Here is a 20,749-nt window from a genome sequence, read left to right on the forward strand (position 1 = left end):
AGGTCTGCCACTCTCGGCAGGAGAGGCACAAACAGGGCAGAGAGCCAGGGGTGGAGGTGTCCTGAGCTGCTCACAAGTGCTTACAATATGCTAAGTGCTTTGCATGTGTGTGTTCAGTGAACCCCCAAGTGGCCCTAAGGGGATACACTCATCGTTCCATTTTTATAGAGAAAGCTGTGTGGTGGCTGAGACTCTCTAGAAAGTCATAGATTTGGGTTTAGTCTGCAGGTCTGTCTGACACCAGTGAGACACATGCTCTTAGGACAGAGGTTTAAAGACAGACAAGGAGATAAAGAAAGAGACAGAGTCAGAAAGAGAAGAGAGAACCCTGGGCAGGTCATTGCAATGGTGCAGTGCGCCCTGGCTCTAGGCCCAGGGGGAAGAGGGTGTTGCAGATGTTGGAGGACCCCCTCCCTTGAGCTACCCCCCCAGGAGCCCCAGGAGACCCTAAGCCCCCTCCCCCAGCTCCTTGCCCTTCTCTGGGGCCCAGCTGGGACCTTATCCAAGGCACCCTCCAGCGCAAACCCCTCACCCTACTTCCGGTGAATGGGGGAAAGTCCCAGCCCTGGCTACCTTGAACAGCTGGAACGGGCACCTCCAAGGCCCCAGAGATTTCCAGGGAGCTGATCTCATCAACCGACATGGGAACAGACCGTGACCTCACTCTTTTCTCAGGGCTGTTACATTCCTGCAGGGAATAAACATCTTGCTAAGCTGGGGAGGTACCCCAAGCTGCAGTCAGATTCCTAGATCAAGGGACCCCAGCCCAGCCTCTAGCCAAGGGCTCCCTTTAGCCACAGGGCAGATGGATCCTTCTAGCAGCCAAGGGCTAGAGCCATACCGTCTCCAGCAACAGGCTACAGTCCAAGCCCAGGGACGCCCCCACTCCCACCTGTGGGCTGAAGCCCTGAAACTCTGAGCTACAGATTTCAGCACATCAGGAACCCCCCCCCCCAACTCCAGGTCATAGTCATGAGCAAAGATGCCCCAGGCACAGGCCATAGACCTGAGATGCATTCCCAGGGATGCATCTCAGACTTGAGATGGGCTGGAATCCCAGACTTGAGACAAGCTCTCCCAGTTGCTGACTCCAATCATAGACAGGGCTTCCTTCCAGCTGCAAAGCCAAGATATTCCTTTGCCCCCTAGCAGATGGTTTGTACTTGTGGCCAAGGGGTCCCTGCTGGGGACCCAGTGAAGAGCCCTCAGGCCTGGGCTGCAATCTTCAGGACTCAGGAACTCCCTGGTCATGGGATACAGTACAGCATGGACAACCCCACCGGACAGCCCCACCATCACAGGTGAGTCCCACCATGTGAGTCCCACCGGCAGTGCTGGTTCCTGGGCTCAGAGGTGTGTTATGGTTCAGGGTGGCTGTAGGTTGCACCCACCTTGCCTGGGTGCTCTGCTGGGGTCTTGTCCTCAGACAGACACTCTTTAGTCCAGGCCTGCAGACCTTCTCCGGGCAGGTTCAGAGCAAGGCTAGCTAGTGTCCGAGGGAGACAGGGCCCTTCATTCACAGGGGAGGCGTCAAGGCTGAGCCTGGTGGAAGAAGGGAGGGAGTAAGGGCTTCAGCGGGTCTTTTTCACCTAGCTGCATCATCCAGCTTCAGCATCCGGGGCCTTGGGGGGACCTGCAGGTGATGCTTCCAGGGCAGGGCACAGAGAGGGGTCCAGGTCTCTCCAATCAGAGGGGTAGTGTGGAGAGAACCCAATTAGGGGATTTGTTGAAGCTACAATTGCATCACAGACCACCCATTTTTACATGGACTGGCTTTCTATTTGGGGTGACTTGAGAAGAGTGAAGGGGGATGGGTGGGGAGGTGGCTAAAGCACACCTCTCCATTATTTGGGGCTGCCACTGTGGTGTGTGTGGAGTTGAGCATCCAACTGGTTTGACCCCAGGTGCATCTGTGGCTTTGTGTGTGCACGTGTGCAACTGCTATGCAAGGCACACATTTAGGTTTATATGTATGTGTTGGAGCAGGGCAAGTGTGCAAGCCTGCGGACTGAATGTGGGTCTGTATACCTAGTGTGTGTAGGCAAGTGTGCACGCCTGGGATTGTGTTTGCCTGCAGCATGCATATACAGCTTCATTTTGGGCTTGTGTTTGCCCATGCACATGGATTCGTGTGCCCACACAGGCTCTACGTGTGGGCATGAATGTGTGTCTTGGGAGAGGGCTACCTTTGCCAAGGGTAGACACCCCTGATCCTGGGCGTGTGTCATAGAAGGTAGCAGGGATGGGGGACCCACCTCTGCCAGCTGTCTGAGCAGCTCCGTGACCTCTCCCAGCTGCGTCTCTGAGGCAGGCCCTGGGACCCCGCCGAACTGAAGGATGAATCTCTTCCCACTGCTTCACTGGGGGGGCCACTGTGTTTGGTCCCCCCTGTCTGGCTGTGGGAAGGGGCCCCAAGTCCCAGGTCCTTGAGATACTCGCTGCCTTGAAGGGCCTCCAAGTCTAGGCTGAGGTCGTCCATGCTCTCTCTGAGCTGCCCGGGGATAGCCTCTTCCTGTAGGCCAATGGGGAGAAGAGGGCATTGATTGACTAAAGGTAGCAGAGGCCCCCAACACCCAGACCCTGCCCATCCTCCTCCTGTTGAACCTGGACTCAGTGCCCTTCTCACAGCAGGTGGGGTGGAACGGGGAGTAGTCAGCCCCCAGCGCTCTGTCTCACCTGCGCCTTCAAGGCCTTATTCCAAAAAAAGGGGCTGGAAGTCTGGACTGCCAGACCTGATTTCACCTCCTTCTCTGAGTTTCCATCTGATAGTCTTAAGAAACCTCTGCCCTGCCAGCTCACTTGGCGTTGTTTAAGGCTCATGGAAGAAGATCATGTCTGCAGATGCAACTTCTCAGAGCACTTCATGGAAGTACATCATCCTTGACACGAATGGTGGAATTTCAGGCAGTGCTGGGGCTCCTAGTCTTGTCCCTGTACTCCTCATGGGCCTCCTGGACCCTAAATCTACCCCCAGGCTGGGACTAGGGTGAAGCAAGTGAGGCACTCACCCCTGGCACACAATTAAAGCGGGTACAAAAAACGCAGGAGTCAAGATAATATTTTAATGAAATATTTAAAACAACTCAAAAGTAATGCAAGGAGACCCACGATGAACCAATTATCAACACGTTAAGAAAAGACAGTGCTGGACCCTGCACTTGAATCACTCTCCTTGCCCGACTCTCCCCATTTCCAGCCCTGCTCCCTCCAACCAGGGTGGAGTCTGGAACACCTGAGCTGTCAGTCCCTCCAGGGCCTTCCCCTTTCTGACAGGTAGAAGCTACAGCTACTCAGCACAGGTCAAAAGGCTGCAGGGTCAGCTGCCTCTGGCTTCTGCCCGCTCTACAGTCTCAGCTTCCCTCCCACCCACCCACTAGGCAGCAACATGCCAGGCACCAGATACACAGATGTGCATCCCTAATCTCACAGCAGCTCCACCAGGGGGCATTGTTATCCCACTTTCCAGATCAGGAGACTGAGGCTCAGGAAAGAAAAAGGACTTGCCCAGGGCCTATAGTGAATAAATGGCAGAGCTGGACGCAAACTTAGGTCTGTCAGGATCCATGCTCTGTGCTCTTTCTTTACTCACTGCTCTCTAGTTCTTTTCCTCTGCTTTCTTTGCCCTTCTCTTTTTCTCCCAGTCATTCTATTTGTCAATTTTTCTAGCCAGGGTACCTGCCTTGACTTCTACTTGGAGAACATTTTCTCCCAGCTCACCTAGAGTCAGCCTGGCGAACTCCTATTCATCTTTGAAAACCCAACTTGAGCATGCCTTGCAGCCTATTATCCTGACTCCTTGAAGTTAGGGAAGGTGTCCCTCTGTTCCTTTCCAGGCTTCTGCTAGGATTGTCCTCATATAGAGTTTGGTGGGTAAGTGGGTGGGTGGGCCTCTCCCATTGCTTCACTTAAACCCAACAGTGAGACATGGCCCCAGGCATCCATGTGATCTCAGGAAGCCTTTGGTAGACTGTTCCAATTGGTGGACTGAAGGTGGCCCCCTTCATGAATTCAGCGAGAGGTCCCCAGGATAGGATTACTAGATAAAAAATACAGCTCTGATTAAACTTGAATTTTGGATAAACAATGAATAGGTTTTTTTTAGTATAAGTGTATCCCAAACATTGCAATATTTGGTTAGAATCTAACTGGTATCCTGTAATTTCATTTGTTCATTCTTGTAACCCCACTCTTGGACCATTTGGCCAAGTATTGCCAGTCTTTACCAGGTGAGAGGGGACAGAGGGATTCCTGTTAATGCTTGATGGGGGCAATTTTTAAAGAAGTTTCCAATTGAAAGTAAAAAATACCTGCCAGGTAAAAGCCAGGCTCTTGGTCAGTGGCAGGTCTTGGTTGGCAGGGGACGTCGCCTTGGAATGAGGAAGGACTGGGTTCTGGCCTTTATCCCCCTGACTGACGACCCACTTGGCGCTCTCTAGAGTTCTGACCACTCCCTTCCTACTTTTACTGTGGCAAAATATACCTAACGTAAAATTTGCCATTTTTACCGTTTACAAGTTTACAGTTGAATGGTATCAAGTACATTCACATCGCTGTGCAACCATTGCCACCATCCATCTTTAGAACTTTCTCATCATCCCAAGCAAAAACCCTGTCCCCGTTAAAAACTCACTCTCCACTTTGGCCTCCTCCAGCCCCTGGAAACCTTGAATCTACTGTTTGTCTCTCTGAGTCTGACTCCTCTAGGGACCTCATACAAGGGGAACCATACAGTATTTGTCCTTTTATGTCTGCTTTATTTCACTTAAAAAATGTTTTCAAGGTTTATCCATATTCTAGCAGGTACCAGAATTTCATTCCTTTTTAAGGCTGAATAACATTTTGTTGTATGGATGGACCACATTGTGTGTATCCATCACCTGCTGATGGACACTTGGGTTGTTTCCACTTTTTGGCTTCTGTGAATAATGCTACTGTGAACACGGGTGTGCAGATATCTGTTAGGGTCCCTGCTTTCAGTTCTTTTGGGTAGATACCGAGAAGTGGAATTGCTGGATCACATGGCAATTGTATGTTTGACTGTCTGAGGAACTGCTACGCTGTTTTCCAGTTTCCCTTCTTCTGGACTCTCTCCTTTGAGCCCATTGAAGTGTTGCTCTTTCACCTCCTGGGCTGCCCCTTCTCCCCCTCCGCCTCCTCCATCTGTCCTTCATACACCAGGGTCCCCCTTCTTTAGTCTCTGTCAAAATACCCACACCTCTGGCCCTGGCTGGCCCGGCTGACCCAGGTTAGCCTGGCCCTCCTGTGACCTCAGCAGCAGCCTCCTTTCTGCTCTGCCCTTTCCCCTAAATCGCTCCAAATCCCATCCCTGGTTCCTGGACAACCTCTACCGACCGCCTGTCTCCTCTGCCACTGCCTGAAAAGTTTCTTCGTGTCTCTGGTTTTCATCCCCCTATGAATATAAACACATCAGGACAGCCTCTTTGCCTGGGCTGGGTCCCCCCTTCCCTCTCCAGCATCTGGCCTCACTCACTCGAGGCAGAAGTGGGAAGCCAGCCAGCAGCCAGAGCGGGGGTGGCCGGCAGCTGTGGCACAGGCTGTCCCAGCTCCCTGCAGCAGGTACACCCAGGAAGGGAGTGGCAGGGGGCTTTGCTGGGGAACTTGTACCTTTCTGCCAACACTTCTTAGTGAAACAAGGTGGGAGCTGACCCAATGGGGGCCTTTCCAGGCATCTGATTAAACACTGCACACTGGCACCCTAGAGTGGATCCCTGGACCCTGGGGAACCTTGGGGGATGGGCTCCCAGCTCAGACCCGGAGGCAAGATATCCCAGGAATCCCCACTCTGCAGATGGGCTCATTGCGTGCAGATTTAAATAGTACACGGATAAACTTTTTTTTTCTTTTTCTTTTTTTAACAATGCAGTTATTTATCTCATTGTCTATTAAGAAAATATAGCATACCAAAGCAACTTCACACATATTGTTTCCTTGCTCCATCTCATCCTGTTAAAAAAAAGGGAATTGGTTCCAAAGAGAATAGCAAATAAATACCAGGGCAGATGGTTCTCAAGTGGCAGCCTGGTAGAAAGGCCTTAGTCAAGGTTTGCAGTCCCAGTATGGCTTTAATAGCTCAGTGTGACCTTGGGCAAGTTCCTAAACCTCTCTGGGCCTCAGTTTTCTCATCTCTAAAATGGGCATAATGCTGCCTTCTTGTTGGATGGCTCTGTAGGTAAAATGAGATGAGGTTTGTATATTGCAAGCCCTTGAGCAATGGAAGCAAATATTAGGATGGTTGCTGTTTTTATATTTCAAGTTTTTATATTTCAGGAGTCAGGGTCCTTCCTCTGGGTAAGTTGATGACCACGTCACAGAGTCACAGAACCAGTCCCCTGTCCTCCTGGAGAAGAGTGGTGATTAAACCCAGCAATTACAATCAAGTATGATAGAATGTTCCAGGAAGTGGGCTGGGGAAGAACTGAGGGGAGCCAGCTGACCCTGCCCAGAGGGATAGGAATTCTAGATCAGGATTTTACTTAGAAAACCCCCTTTTTTAAAAGTACAAAACCCAAGGTAATCATTGGTGTGAAAACCTACTAAGTACAACTTCATTAGGAAAAGTTAGACAATCTTTAGACAGTTTCCATAGCCAAAACAAAACCAAACACCCCTATTTCAAACCACATAAAATAGTCTCCACGGGACATGTAAATGATTTCTTGAACTGGCTATACTGGTCAAGGTTCATACATTTAAAAATGATCTAATGGCTCAGCTCAAAAAAAAAAATCTACATCTTATCCGTTCATAGACTTTCAATAAAGAGACCTACTAAATGTAAAAGGAAGAGACAAAGGAAGGAAAGAAGGGAGGGAGGAAGGAAGAGAAAGAAAAGAAATCAGGGTGGTGGGGGGCTTCCCAGAGGAAGCGACAGCGAGTGAAGCCCTGAGGAACAAGTAGGAGTTGGCTAGGCAGAGGCTGTGGGTGAGGGCGTTTCGGGCAACAAAAGAACAGGAAGTTCAGAAGCCCTCAGGCTTGAGAACTAACAGTACCTTCTAACAACTGGCAAGAGCTCCTTATGGCTGGAGGTGTGGAGGGTGGGGCAATGGGGCCCCGACCAGCAGGCCTGGTAGGCCAAGTAAGGATTTAATTTCTGAGCTCCAAACAGTGGTGGTAGGGAGGCCAGGGGACTGTGACTTGCCTCCAGAAAGATTATGCAATATGCAGAGTGGAGATGGTCTTGGCCAGGGGCAAGATGGAGGCTAGAGGGGCAGCCACCACACCTGTGCAAATTCCGTGGGAGAGCAGTTATGGCCACCTCCAGGAGGGCAGTGGAGGAGGAGGGAGAGACGTGGACGGAACTGAGGGCTGTGCAGGTGCAGTGTTCACAGGGCTTGGGGACAGATGGGGAAGGGAGGGGGCAAGGATAATGCCTTCCTTTGCCTCCAGCTCTGGTGACCAAGTGGGTGACAATGACAGGAACACAGGTGGGGGGGCTTATTGGGGAGGGGTGGAGCCTTGCCACATACTCCAAAGGTCCCCTACTCCCCAGGCACATCACCGTCTCGTCTGCCCGACTGCCTACAGCCCATGGTTCCTCCTCCAAGAGGTCCAGGGCCCTAGAAGGACCCGTAACTGAACTAGTCTCCTGTCCTATCTTTGTTTACCCTGGACCCTTCCTGACACTTGGGCCAATCCGTTTTCTGCTTGGGCTCCGGTGTCCTCTTCTAGAAAATGACAGGGGCGGGTATGCAGAATGCCCTTTTAACTATAACACACCCTCCTTCCTTAGACTGGTGGGCAGTGTAAAATGCCATTCAGAACCCCCTTCAATGAGGACATGCTGCACCAGATATGGGGGTGCGGCTATCAGAAGATAGCTGCCAGCTATCATCCCCCATCGGGGAAGTCACACCTCTTCCTGGGCAACCACAGGCCACAGCTGATTGATGCGTGGGTGTAATGGCTTGGCCATCTCAGCCCAACATGGGACCACTCTGTGGGGCTGCTCTGGCCCAGAGATCCCCACGGGAGCTTTGTCTTCTCTTTTTTTCTAGCCATACACCCATGCACTCACCCATCTAACCACCCTTTCATCCTTCCATCCTTCTTTCCTTCCTTCCTTCCTTCCTTCCTTCCTTCCTTCCTTCCTTCCTTCCTTCTTTCCTTCCCTCCATCCATCTTTTCATCTATCCATCTATCTATCCATCCATCCATCCAGCCATCCATTGTCCATCTGTCCATCCGTCAATCCATTTATTCTTCCTTCTTTCTTTCCTTCCTTCCTTCCATCCCCCCACCCCCTATTTATCCCTCTCTCTCTCTTCTTGTTCCAAAAAGGATTCCATTTTCCTCATCTGTAACATGGGATAAAAACTGCTTTGCCAAGTTTTAATGAGGTTCCCTGAGATAATGCACACAAGGTGCCTGTTGAAATGCAGGTGCTAAACAAAGTGTACTTGCTGCTACTGTTGCCATCTGCTCCTGCCCGCCTCAGCAGACACCTACCTGCTCATCCCCCATAGCAGAGAAGAAGTCCGGATGCTCGGGCCTCCAGGGTCCACTGCTGCTCTCGGTGGCCGAGGCTGCAGCCCCAGGGTCAAAGGGCTGGGCACATGGCTTGGGCTCAGAGCCTGTGGAGAAAGGAGGGACAAGGTGTCAGGGCTGAGCTGGGCAGCCCAAGGAGCCCTGAGTTCTTCATCTGCTTTGGCTCTCTCCGGCCCTCAGTTTCCTCAACTATAAAATGGCGTGGCTAGGGAGGATGGCCTCAATGATCTTTAAGCCAACATCCGTGCCACCCCTTCCTCGTCCTGAGCCTGTGGCAGACATTTCTACGCAATCACGAGGCTCTTTCCTGCTGAGCCATTTGTCCGCTTGGAATCCTTCCCAGCACACCATTTCTGGCAGCTATGTCCAGTTGATCCAAGTAGGCTCATAAGGTGAAGTCGATTTGTCATGCCTGCTTCAGCAAAAAGCCCTCATTAGGATAAAATGGGTTCCTAAGACCAAAAGAAGTGCCCAATGCCCACATTTGGAAGGTCTCTATTGGTGGAACTTCAGGCTGCCTCTTGTCCCTATATTGACCTTTGAGTTCTGGGGACCTCTGGGTGGCATGGGATAGAGGGGAAAACATGGGCTTTGCGGGCAAACCAGACTGTGTCCCTTCCTGGACTTGCCGCTAATGGTTGCACACTTTTGGGGAAGGATCCTGTTTCCTCATCTGGAAGGTGGGTGTGATAATATCCACCTTTCAGGGCTTTGGTGAGGATAACAGGGCCCAATGTGTGTCAGGCATAATATCGGGATGCTTGTCCAGTGTGGCCACCATCCTTGCCCTCCAGGTCAGGAGGGTGCCCTGGCTTGGTCTCAGGCTCTGGACTGAGCCCCTTGCTATGGGAGGAGCGGGTGCTCCTTCTCTTTTCTCCTGCCCCCTACACTGCAGGTGTAGCATGTCATCCTGCCTGGTGGGGTCCCTGTGGAGGCTCCCCACTGCCTGCAGGAGGAAGGTTGACTCTCCTGGCTTCGTCACTCATGGTCACCAGGATCCTCTTTCTGTGCCTTTTCCCTGCTCCTGCAGGACTCGCTGCCTGAGAACACCATGCCTGCCGTCACCTGCGTGGAGATCATGCCACTCCCTCCAGGAATCTCCCCCACACCCCCACCTATGGCGCCTCTTTTGCGGGCATTTCATTGCCTTGACACCTGGGTGCCCTTCACACCTCCATCCCCCTCCAGAGACATCCCAGGTCCTGCGCAAACCACAGAGGTGAGGGGACTGTGCCTGCAGGTGAGGCTTGAGGAGGGTAAAGGCAGAGGAGAGTAGACCAATGTGTGTGTGTGGGGGGACATGGAGGGACTGCCCAGTACTTCTGCAGTAACAGCAGTAGCTGTCTGAGGTGGAGCAGAAATTGGGGAGGAGAGTGGAATGGTGGATACCTTCAGAAAGTACCAAGTTAGGTCCCCCATTCACTCCATAGCTTGTGTCCCCTATGGCTGGGTGACCCTATGTCCTGGTTTGCTGGCAACAGTCCTAGTTAATGCTACATGAGCCAGGGTAATTATAGACAGTATCCCCTTTCACTGCCCAAAGGATGTGTGTTGGGTGATACATTTTGTGGTCACACAGCCTATAATCATTGTTGCTGGCAGAGGGGAAGGGGTGATGATGTCCTTCTCTATCCCGACATGGGGTGAGCAGAGAGAGGGGGACAGGGCGGGGCTGTCTATACCCATTCATGTTCCCTCTTCTCCCAGCTGCGTATCTACATACACTGTCCCATGTTTGGGGGCCCTGAAGCTTGTACAAGGGGTAGGGAGTTCTTTAAGAAAAATAATACAATATTATGAATATAAAATTGCTGGGGCCTTTGGGAGGTAGCAAGAACATCAGAAAATAGCCAAGGCAGAAATAAACACATTTGATAAATAGATGAATGAAAAGGTTACACTCACATATACATGTGTACAAAACAAAAACAAACAAACAAACAAAAAACCCCACAAAAAATCAAGGAGATTGGAAAACATTTTGGTAGCGCCTCAAAACATTAAGCATAGAGTTAGCATATGACCCAGCCATTCCACTCCTAGGTATATACCCAAGAGAAATAAAAACATATGTTCACCCAAAAACTTGTATATGACTGTTTGTAGCAGCATTATTCATAGTAGCCAAAAGGTGGAAGCAACCCAAGTGTCCATCAACAATGAACAGATACACAAAACATGGTCCATCCATACAAAGGAATATTACTCAGCCATGAAAAGGAGTGAAGCACTGACACTTGCTACAATGTAGATGGAACTTGAAGGCAGTATATTAAGTCAAAGAAACCAGTCAAGTCTCAAAAGACCACATGCTATGTGATTCCACTTATATGAATTGTCTAGAAAAGGTGAACCAATAAGAGTCCAAGAAAGTAGATTAGTGGTTGCCTAAGGCTGGGGGGTGGGGGAGGGAAATGGGGGATTATGGGGTGATAACCCCATAATCAAAAGACATGAGCTTCTTTTTGGGGTGAGGAAAATGTTTTAAAATTGATGGTTGCACAATGCTGTGAATATACTAAAAGCCATGGAATTGTACATGTTAAATGGGTAACTTGCATGGTGTTGAATTATCTCTCAATAAATTTGTTATCAGAAAAGTTGCTGGGACCCCTTGCAGTTATGAGGGGCAGGTGCACAGGGGGCTTTAGCTGCATTCGCTTCACGGTAGATGAGCCTTTGATGCCTTTGGCCTGCCACAGTGTGTGACGATGCCACAGTTTCAACCATCACTGCTCTCCCAGCTACCCTTCCAGGCTGGCCGAGGGACTGTTCTGCTGCCTTCGCAAAGCCCGCATCTCCAGCCTTCCCCGCCCTGGAGCCGAGGAGCATCTGTGACTCAGGAAAAAAACAAACAGGCTGGAAGGAGGAGAAAAGCCAGATGTGGGGGTGGGTCCTGGAGGCTGATGGGAGCTTGGGAGAGGAGGAGGAGCTGCCCGAGGGGTAGTCCTTCAGGCGCCTCAGGAGAGGCTGCAGGGCCTGCCTGCTTTACTGGACAGGAGCCTCATGGAGGCCTGAGGCCACCCACAGCCTATAGAGACCAAAGGCAAAAGCTCATGCCTGGCATCTGCGACCCTGTAGGTCTGGCATCCAAAGGCTAAAGGTGAAAGGCCAGGGCTAAGTTTAGTCTTTCTACAGAAGCTTCTCACCCAGGAACAGGCTGAGCTGGATTCTAATCCTGGTGTCACATGTTGAATCCCATTTTTATGTCACAGACTGATCCCCGATCACAGTGTCATACACTGAGCCTTGATCCTGGTATCATAGGCTAGGCCCCATCCTGGTGTCATAGACTGGGTTCCCATCGTTGTGCCCAAAGCTGAATCCCAACTCTGGTCACACACTGAACCCTGACCCCAGTCACAGACTGAGCCCTAACTCTGATGTCACACACTGAAGTCTGATTTTTGGTGACAGACTCGCTCCTCTGAGCTCTAGACTTTGTCTCTAGTGGTCATCACTGCCTGATATTCCCACCCGTACCCCAACTTCAAGTTGTCAAGACCAAACTCCTTGTTTTCCCTTCTCCTTCCTCGTCCCATATCAGTGTCTCTGCCCTGTCCTCTCAGTGACCTGGCAGGAACCTGAAGACTGGCACTGCTCCCTTGCTATCCCTCTGGACACTGAGTCCTGTCAATTTCACAGCTATGACATTTGTCGACCCAATCCTCTCCTCCTTTTGACTCTGCCACTGTCTTAATTTCAGCCTCTATTATTGACCTCTCTGTACAACGACAACTCTTGTTGGGGTTTGCCCACACAAACAACCACAATTGTCAGTGCCCCCCAGGTGCCATCTTCTGTCCTGGTGGCTGGTGTGTCTTTCTGACATAACATCTCTGATGGTCACTCCCTTTCTCTGCTCGCCGCCCCACAGACTCCAGTCCCCTTAGTATGACATTCAGAGCCCTCTCCACTCCTCCCCGCCACATGAGCCCCCAATTCACAATTTGCCTGCTTGCTTCTGTGCTGTTCTCACCACTCTTTCTCACCTTTCCTGCCTGACAACCAAGGACTCTCTCTCTGACTCTCTGCAGACAGTCTTTGCCAGAGAACTCTGAATTGTTCTGAACCTTTTTTCTACCCCCTGTTGTACTGTAGTTGGTTTATTTGTTCCTTTAGATATATAGCAGGGGCCCCAAGGGTCAAATCTGGCTTGACACCTGATTTTGTAAATAAAGTTTTTTTAGCACACAGCCACACCCATTTTATGATTGCTTTCGTGCTACAACAGCAAAATTCAGTAGTTGCATCAGAATCCATATGACTCCCAAAGCAGAAAATATTTACTTTCTGGCCCTTTACAGTTTTTCTGACCCCTGCTCCAGACCATGAGGCCCTGAGGGCAGGTTCTGTATCTGACCCACTTTACATCTCCAAGCCCCAAGTAGTAAAATCTTATGTGTATCGGTAAACTCCTATATGCCTGGGCTAATGCTAAGCCCATCACATACTTTGCATTCTTCTATCTTCACAACAATCCTCTGAATCCCCACTTTACAGAAGCAGAGACTGAGGCTAAGAGAGAAGTACTGACTTTCTCAAGGTCACACCAGGCTGTAAGAGGCAGAACTGGGATGTGAACCCAGGTATTCCAACTCCAAAGCAAAGGTCTCATAACCACCAGGCTATTCTATGGTGAGCTGATGAATGGATAGATAGATGGGTGAATAAATGGTTAGATGGATGAATGGGTGGATGGTTGGATGGATGAATGGATTGTTAGATAGATGGATAGATGGATAGATGGATAGATGGATAGATGGATGGATGGATGGATAGTTGGCTGGCTGGTTGGTTGGATGGATGGATAGATGGATAATGGATGATGGACAGAAGGGCAGATAGATAGTTGGGTGAATGGGTGATGTGGCAGGGCCCAGAGGCAGTGATGAATTACACTCAGGAGATGGCATTCTGAGGGGTGAGGTGGGGAGCGATATAGATGGAACGGGGGCAGAGTCATGGCAGAGAAGCCAGGCAAGAAGGAAACCAAGTTGAGGCACAGAATACACTCATTATACAGGCACTTATTACATTTTGGGGGAATGAATGAGTGTGGTCAGAATGGGTAATTGGAGCAACTAATGAGAAGGGGCAGTGCAGCCCCACCCCTGGGAACCTCCCTGGAGGTCCCAATGCCCCTCTCCCAGCCTTGTCTGCCTCCCTAAATCCAACTCCACCATTTTCCCAGGAAGTCCCATCAGGCACCCAGATAGCCCGTGAGATAGCTTAAGAGGGGCACAAAAAGGCTCTTCCTATGACCCCCAGGGTTAAAGACTGGAAGGATACTCTGCTCCCCACTCCCATGATTCTCTCAGAGGAGCAGCGCATCGGCCTGGATTTAGGTCCCAGACAGCATCTTCCACCAGCAGCCACTGTAGCACCAGCCATAAAAGGGTGTAAGAGTCTTTTGCTGCCTCCTACAGCTCATCCCCCCACCTGCTGGCCTGAAAATCACACCCTCGGTCTCCCCAAGTAGGGAGACTGCGTGGTCTGGGCAGCCAGGAGTGGGTAGACCTTCCTAAGAACCTGGGTCATAGGTGGGCACCTTGCTGATCAGAGGCTTATGCATTACATTCTCTAGCGTTGCCATCCACTGGTAGATTTAAAAACCCTCTCTAGGCCCTCCAACTGCCCACACTGGCATCTTTGTTCACTGGGAATAACACACCACAGAGGTGGCCTTGGAACAGAACTGGTTTTAAATCTTGGCTCCTCTAGCTTGTATATGCTGTGTGACCTTCAGCAAGTCACTCAGTCTCTCGGAGCCCAACTTCATGAGGGCTCAATAACTGGCAGCAACTGCTTCCATCATAATTACTCTTCTATTGCATCTGGTTCCCCAGACCACCCTCGCTCTCCCCCCAGCCCCAGCCTCCAGGTCCCCTGATATTCCCGTTGCCTCCAGTATGGTGCCTGGCACACAATAGGCCCTTAAGGAGAAATGAGCTAATGAGTCTCCTCCTTCACAGATACTCACTGCCACCCTGAACAAGCTCACACAGGTGATGGTTGCCAGGGCTTGTTGAGGCTGAGCAGAGGGGCTGGCCTGTCTGGGGGGCCCTCGTGGGAAGGCAGTGGGCACAGGGGGACTCCTATCTCACTGTCCCCATGGCCCAGACACTATTTGGTTATCTTCAAGGGCTAAAGCAATTTACCCAGGCCTAGGGGGTATAACACAAGGGCCTCTCTAGCCCCCGCAGAGGTAAACTGAGGCCCTGGGGTCCAGGGACCTACCAGCCGATGTGTGTGTGTTTTCCAGGGAGGTGTCTACCAGAACCCCTGGGATCTCAAGCCTCCTCCCTTTTGCTGAGCCTCCGTCCAGCAGCCACCTGGGAGCAAACAACACTAAGGACTCCAGGAAGCCACCAGGCTGCCCGAAGGCATGGAGGGGAGGATTCTCTCCTCCGGCAAATTTACCTCCTGAGACAACTTCCTGGCTGAGCCTGGGGAGACATTTCCTTCTAGACAAGAGGGACCCCACAAGTCTGTGATGTTCCATGGGGCTCCGGGACATGGAATTTGGGGCTGGCTCAGGCAGAGGGTATGCCCCAAGGGGGCCAAGGAAAGGTTTGAGGCAGGACAGCAGGCAGGCTGTCCAGGGAGCTCTGACCCAGGTGGCCGGTGCCTGCTGCTCACTGCCTGTCCCCTTACCTCTCTTGAAGGCCCACCGCTTCAGCCACAGCTTGGAGAGGGATGGCCAGGAGTGGTTGAGTGCCGAGTTAGCCATGGGGGCTGCTTGTGGAGAGTGTGAGTGATCAGGAGGGGATGGAGCAGGAACTCAGCTGGGAATCCTTGCCAGGATGGGGCTGCCAGCGAGAGGGGCGGGGACTGTCCATAAGGGGCTGCCAGATGCATCAGCTGATGGGAGTTTGGGCTTGGGACAGGGAGGCTGGAGTTTCTAGCTGGGGGGCCCAGGTACTCCAGCCTAGGAGGAGGCCAAGCCCTTAGCACAATCCCACTCCCTAGCACTATGGGCCTCTTACCCTGACTAGACAAGACATTTCAGGAGGAACTGCAGATTGCAGTGTGAAGACTGGTGATGTTGGTTGGGGGCGGGGCTCAGGAAACAAGTATAGATTGGGTCCTGAGGTGAGCCTGGCTGTGCGTGAATGTCTGAGTGTTTGTGTGTGTGTGCGCGCGTGCCATCATGTCAGTGTTCGATAGTGCATTTGTGTGTTGGAACATAGAGTGTGTGCTTCCAGGTCTGTGAGGGTTTGAGTGCAAGGCTTGAGTGTTAACTTGTCTATATGTATATGAGCATCTTAAGTGGGTTTTTTCCCACCAGTTTTTTTGATATAATTGGCATACAGCACTGTACAAGTTAAGGTGTACCAGCACTTGACTTACATATGAGTATATTGTGAAATGACTACAGTAAGTTTAGTTAGCATCCACCATCTCATATAGAACAGAAAAAGAAAAAACTGTGGTTTTGTTTTGTTTTGTTGCGATGAGAACTCTTAAGATTTACTCTCTTAGAAACTTTGAAACATACCATACAGCAGTGTTAACTATAGCCATTGTGCTGTACATTATGTCTTGAGGACTTATTCATCTTATAACTAAAAGTTTGTACCTTTTGACCACTTTCACCCATTTCTCCTACCCCGTCCTCAACCCCAGCAAACACAAGTCTGATCTCTTTTTCTATGAGTATTTTTTAAAATTTAGATTCCACATATAATTGAGATCATATACAGTATTTGTCTTTCTCTGACTTATTTCACTTAGTATAATACCCTTTAGGTCCATCCATGTTGTTGCAAATGACAAGATTTCTTTATTTTTTAGGGCTAAGTAATATTATCTAGGTGATTTTTCAAATCTCTGAGATCCTCTTGCTGTGTGTGTGTGTGTGTGTGTGTGTGTGTGTGTGTGTGTAGGGGGGCGGTGTGTGTGTCTGAATGCCCACCAGTATCTGTGGGGTTGGATATACATGACTCATTTAGGATTTGGGGAGATATGCCTCTGATATCTGTAAGCGAGATTTGGTGTCTGCCTGAGTTTCTGCATGTCTGAGTGTGTCTTTGTGTATCCCTGTGAGGTGTGTGTCTAAGTGCGTGCCAGTCAGCACTTGTCCTTGCAAGTGCTGCCCCCTGGTGGTGGAAGCTTCCTGACTTGCATTTTCACTCGTGTCTGAAAAATTCCTAGCTGTCACTTTTCTCTGGCCACCCCTCTCCCTTTCCAGAGAATTATCCACACTCTGTCTATACCTACTCACACCTACTCGACTCTGCAGCCCACTGCAGTCTAATTTCCATCCCCTCCAGTCTTCTTGCTCTCTCTGGGGCTAAATCCAACAGGCACTTTTCAGACTCACCTCTTGACCACTCCCTTCTGGAAATCCATTCCTCCCATGATGCCACATGCTCCTCCTTCCTCTGCCCACTACTTCTCACTCTCCCTTCCTGACTTGGTTCATCATCCTTTTTTCTACCTGGCCTTTAAACTCCCAGGGCTCTGTCCTTGGTCACTTCCTGTTCTCCCCACTGGCCCTGGTGACCCCATCTGCACCTCCCTTATGACTTCAGCTATCATATTATGAGTAGGTAGCCCCAAATCTTTCATTCACAGAAAGACATAAAAGCACACACTCTATGCACCAACACCCAACACACTCTCCAGCACTTGTGGACAATGGCAGACACACACACACAAATAGTCAGATACATACACACTTGATTATGTACACACACACACACACACACACACACACACACACACACAGACACAATTCTACACAACCTGCCAGACACATACATAGAAACCCAGCGAACAGCTCATGGAGATATGAGAAATTACATCCTCTGCGGTGCTCCAAGTTTGAATTTCTCATTCCTCATTACATACCTTCCCTGGACAGGCTATAAATGCCTCTTGGATCCTCCGGCCCGCATGGTGGAGGGCAGTGAGAAGCCAGGAGGGATCGCCATCAAACCAATGGCAGCAAAAGCAGAGAGACCCGGGAACCCAGGCCCAAGGAAACACGAGGTTAGAGCAGTGTTAGCAATGGAGGCTTTTGAAAATCTTACTTTTAAAAAACGACAGGGATATCTAGTTCTAACAATGGCAGGCTAGCTTATTGTAGATTTACCCTCCCACCAAGAACAGCTTCAAAAGACATGAAACAGGAAGAAATAAAACCCTCACGCTCCGTTGGAAAGCATTGGTGGCCAGGGTTTGTGGGGTTAGGACCCCGGAAGGAAGGGTAACCTAGCGAGGTGAGGTAGACAAAATGTAATGTTTTTTTCTCACAAGCAAGTTGTTGATATGAATGTAGTTCTTAAGTGACTGTGAAACCAGACCAGAAAGAGGTCCAAGGAGGTGGCTGCAATCTCTGTCTAACCCTCTTTCAAGAACCTGCCCTGCATACTTGATTGAGACTGAGACCCACCATTAGGCTCACATTTTAGGAGTGGCCCAGAAGGCTTCTAAGGATGCACACAGGTCCCATGGGTGGGGACTGCTCAAGCAAGCAAGGCTTTGGGACAAGGACAGACTACGAGGGGGCAGGCAAGGCTGACCATGTTTGCTAAGCTCCTACTGCATGCTGGGCCCTGTGCTATGATCTTACATGCAAAGTCTGTGACATTCTAACGGAGAAGCAAAGGGAAGGCCAGAGTGGTGAAGTCACTTGTCCATGGCTGCACAGGGGCAAGGGAGCCGGGATTTGAACCTGCAACTGGCTGACACAGCCACCCTATCATCTATAACAAGGATATTGAGTGCTGGCTGGTGTCCCGCACTGTGTCATGGGCGGGGAGCCCGGGGGCTGTGGAGAATGGCCTAGAGCAGGCACACTGACCTGTTTGCGGTTGACATTCCACTGGTGCTTCAAGGTCCAGTGAAAAGCCTACCTCTTCCAGGAAGTCCTCCCAGAGGGGCTTGTGGCGGTGGTGAGGGGGCTGATAGCAGGGGGCAGCCTCCCTCAGCCTTACTTGGCTGTCATGCTCTTTTCTCAGAGCTGGAGGTGACCAGGTCCACAGAATCAGCTCCCTGAGTGTGGCGTTTGAGGCACTCCCTGATGTGTCCCCAGCCTCACTCCCCAGCTCCATCCTCCCTGGCCCCAGCCATCTACTCCAAATCCATCCATTCCTGGCTGCGTCTGGGACACCTTCTCAGATCCCAGCTGCTTGAAACCCATGTGGCCCTGGGGGCTGGGAGGAAGCAGAGGCTTGGGTGTGCCATGCACAAAACCACAACCTTCCTTCCCTACCGCGCCCCACCCCAGGCAGCGGGGCTTTGAGACTCCCTGAGGTGGGCACAGTGGGAGCCAGGGGCCCTTCCCCATGGGGAGGGCCCCAACTGGAGGGCTGCCCAGTGGAGGGGCCTCCTCCTTGGCAGATTGGGGCAAAGCCATTCTCAGGCTGGCTCTCAAGCATCAGCCTTAAGCAGAAGTGTTTGTTTTGAAAGTCAGACACCCCAGCCCCAACTTTCAGATTCTGCTTCTGGGAGGTCCATTGAAGGCCCCCTCCCCCAAATTTCTAGTTTAAGAAGCAAAGCAAACCTTGTGACTATACCACAGGGAGCCTAAGTCCCCTCTCCCCCCATTTATCCTCTGTCCCTGTCCCCCAGACTTTGGCAACAAGCGGCTCCATCCTCCTGTCCTACCTTGTGGTCTGTCATGGGCCCCAGCCTGCTGGGGAGGCCTCTTAGGGCCACAGACTTTTGCAGGATAAACACACGGGTCACACCCCCCCACCCTCCACCCCCACCACCACTTGAAAGCAGGCTGAGCAGAAGGTGCAGAGAAACTGGAAGGTCTGTCTGTCCACTGCCCCTCAGGGCCCCTCAGACCTCAGTGCTGCTCTGTCCCTGTTGGTCTATATGTCCCTCCCCCACCCTCCTGTGATCACTCACCAGATGGAGGCTTGTTCTCGCTTCTGCAGGTACCCAGCTTGGCTACCAGCTCCTGCAGCCCCCACAACCCATGGCCAGGGCTTCGAGCTAGGGAGCATCAGTGGGCCAGAGTCCAGGGTAACCGCAGGGTGACCCAACTCAACCCCAACTTTCTCTTCCTCAACTGCCCGCCCGCCTGCCTGGCGCCTCCCTTTCCAGCTGCGGGTTGAGGCAGGGGTGCAAGTGCAGCACAGGCCTGGGGTCTAGAAACAGGGTACCTTCCTCCACTGCTCAGCCCTGTGCGTGCAGGTGTCCTGAGGAGGTGGGTGAGGAGCAAGGGGGAGCCTCAGCATCCTCGCCCCCACCCCAACAGCTTCCTGTGGAACAAACTGTCAAAGAGGAACGGGGCCTCACATGGGTACACAGGCAGAGACACATGGGGACACACAAGTCACGTGTATCCACAGATACACAGGTACTCAGACACACACAGATGAACATGAAGTGGTATATGGGGACACATATGGTTACATGGGGTACACGGAAGCACCTGGGTCCCCATGGGGTGCTGGTAAATGATTAATAACCACCTCCCTAACCTGAAAAAAAAAAAAGAAGGCCTGACGTGTAGCACCTGCCGATTCCCACAGTGTAAATACTCTCATTATGGCTGATTTCATCTGCCAACCTGATGTCATGGAGGATGGAGTCAGGAAGAAATGCTTAGACTTGGCTCCAGCACGTCACTGGAGCAGGTACTCAGGCATGTGTGTTCATGCACACAGGCTTCTCGCGCACAGGTATGTGGGCACCTGTGGATCCAGGGCAACGTGGGGGTGTGCAGACAGAGCGGCTTACCTGCACAGACAGCTGGGTGCTACAAGGCACACCTAGGCTCCTTTATACTCAGAGACAAGTGGGTGCATTGGCACACACAGCATTATCCTGGAGACGTGTGGAAACACTCACAGGCACACGGCAGCACACACCTGGACTTCGAGGCCAGAGGGAGCTCGCGAGGAGACACAGACAGGCACACCTAGCTCGTCCTAGTGCACAGAGCTTAGTAAATGTTCAGGGATTTTGCGAGTCGGTTGTTAAATGCAGCCGTCATAAAAATTTAATTATATAAATTGACAGTTAAATAAATTATGTTAAGAACAAAAATAATAACCACTTAAACCCATCACCAGGTGCTTAATACCATTGAACCGTATACACAAAAATCGTTGAAGTGGTAAATTTTATGTCATGTATGTTTTACCCCAATAAAGTAAAAAGAAAATCCATCAGTTCCTAATTATTTTGCTACGTTTTTCTCTTATTCATGCTCTTGAGGTTATTTATGCCTACTGAACCTGTTTGGTGGAAATAGTATATAAAGGCGTTATGTACTATT

The 20,749-nt window shown here is 50.9% G+C and overlaps 1 protein-coding gene across 1 annotated transcript in view; it reads right to left on the bottom strand.

Annotated features, from left to right (window-relative positions):
* Nucleotides 1-19,688, bottom strand: part of ARHGEF18 (Rho/Rac guanine nucleotide exchange factor 18) — a 92,892-nt gene extending 73,204 nt beyond the window's left edge. Inside the window, exons 1-5 of the mRNA XM_019667652.1 lie at nucleotides 19,372-19,688; nucleotides 8,467-8,591; nucleotides 2,256-2,512; nucleotides 1,392-1,542; nucleotides 574-688 (exon numbers count right to left, since the gene is read on the bottom strand). Of these exons, the coding sequence (XP_019523197.1) occupies nucleotides 574-688; nucleotides 1,392-1,542; nucleotides 2,256-2,512; nucleotides 8,467-8,481 (538 nt within the window). The 5' untranslated portion in view covers nucleotides 8,482-8,591; nucleotides 19,372-19,688. The remainder of the gene's footprint in view (nucleotides 1-573; nucleotides 689-1,391; nucleotides 1,543-2,255; nucleotides 2,513-8,466; nucleotides 8,592-19,371) is intronic.
* Nucleotides 19,689-20,749: the final 1,061 nt, after the last annotated feature.

This window comes from Hipposideros armiger, unplaced genomic scaffold, assembly GCF_001890085.2.
Source record: "Hipposideros armiger isolate ML-2016 unplaced genomic scaffold, ASM189008v1 scaffold_502, whole genome shotgun sequence".
Lineage (NCBI taxonomy): Eukaryota > Metazoa > Chordata > Mammalia > Chiroptera > Hipposideridae > Hipposideros > Hipposideros armiger.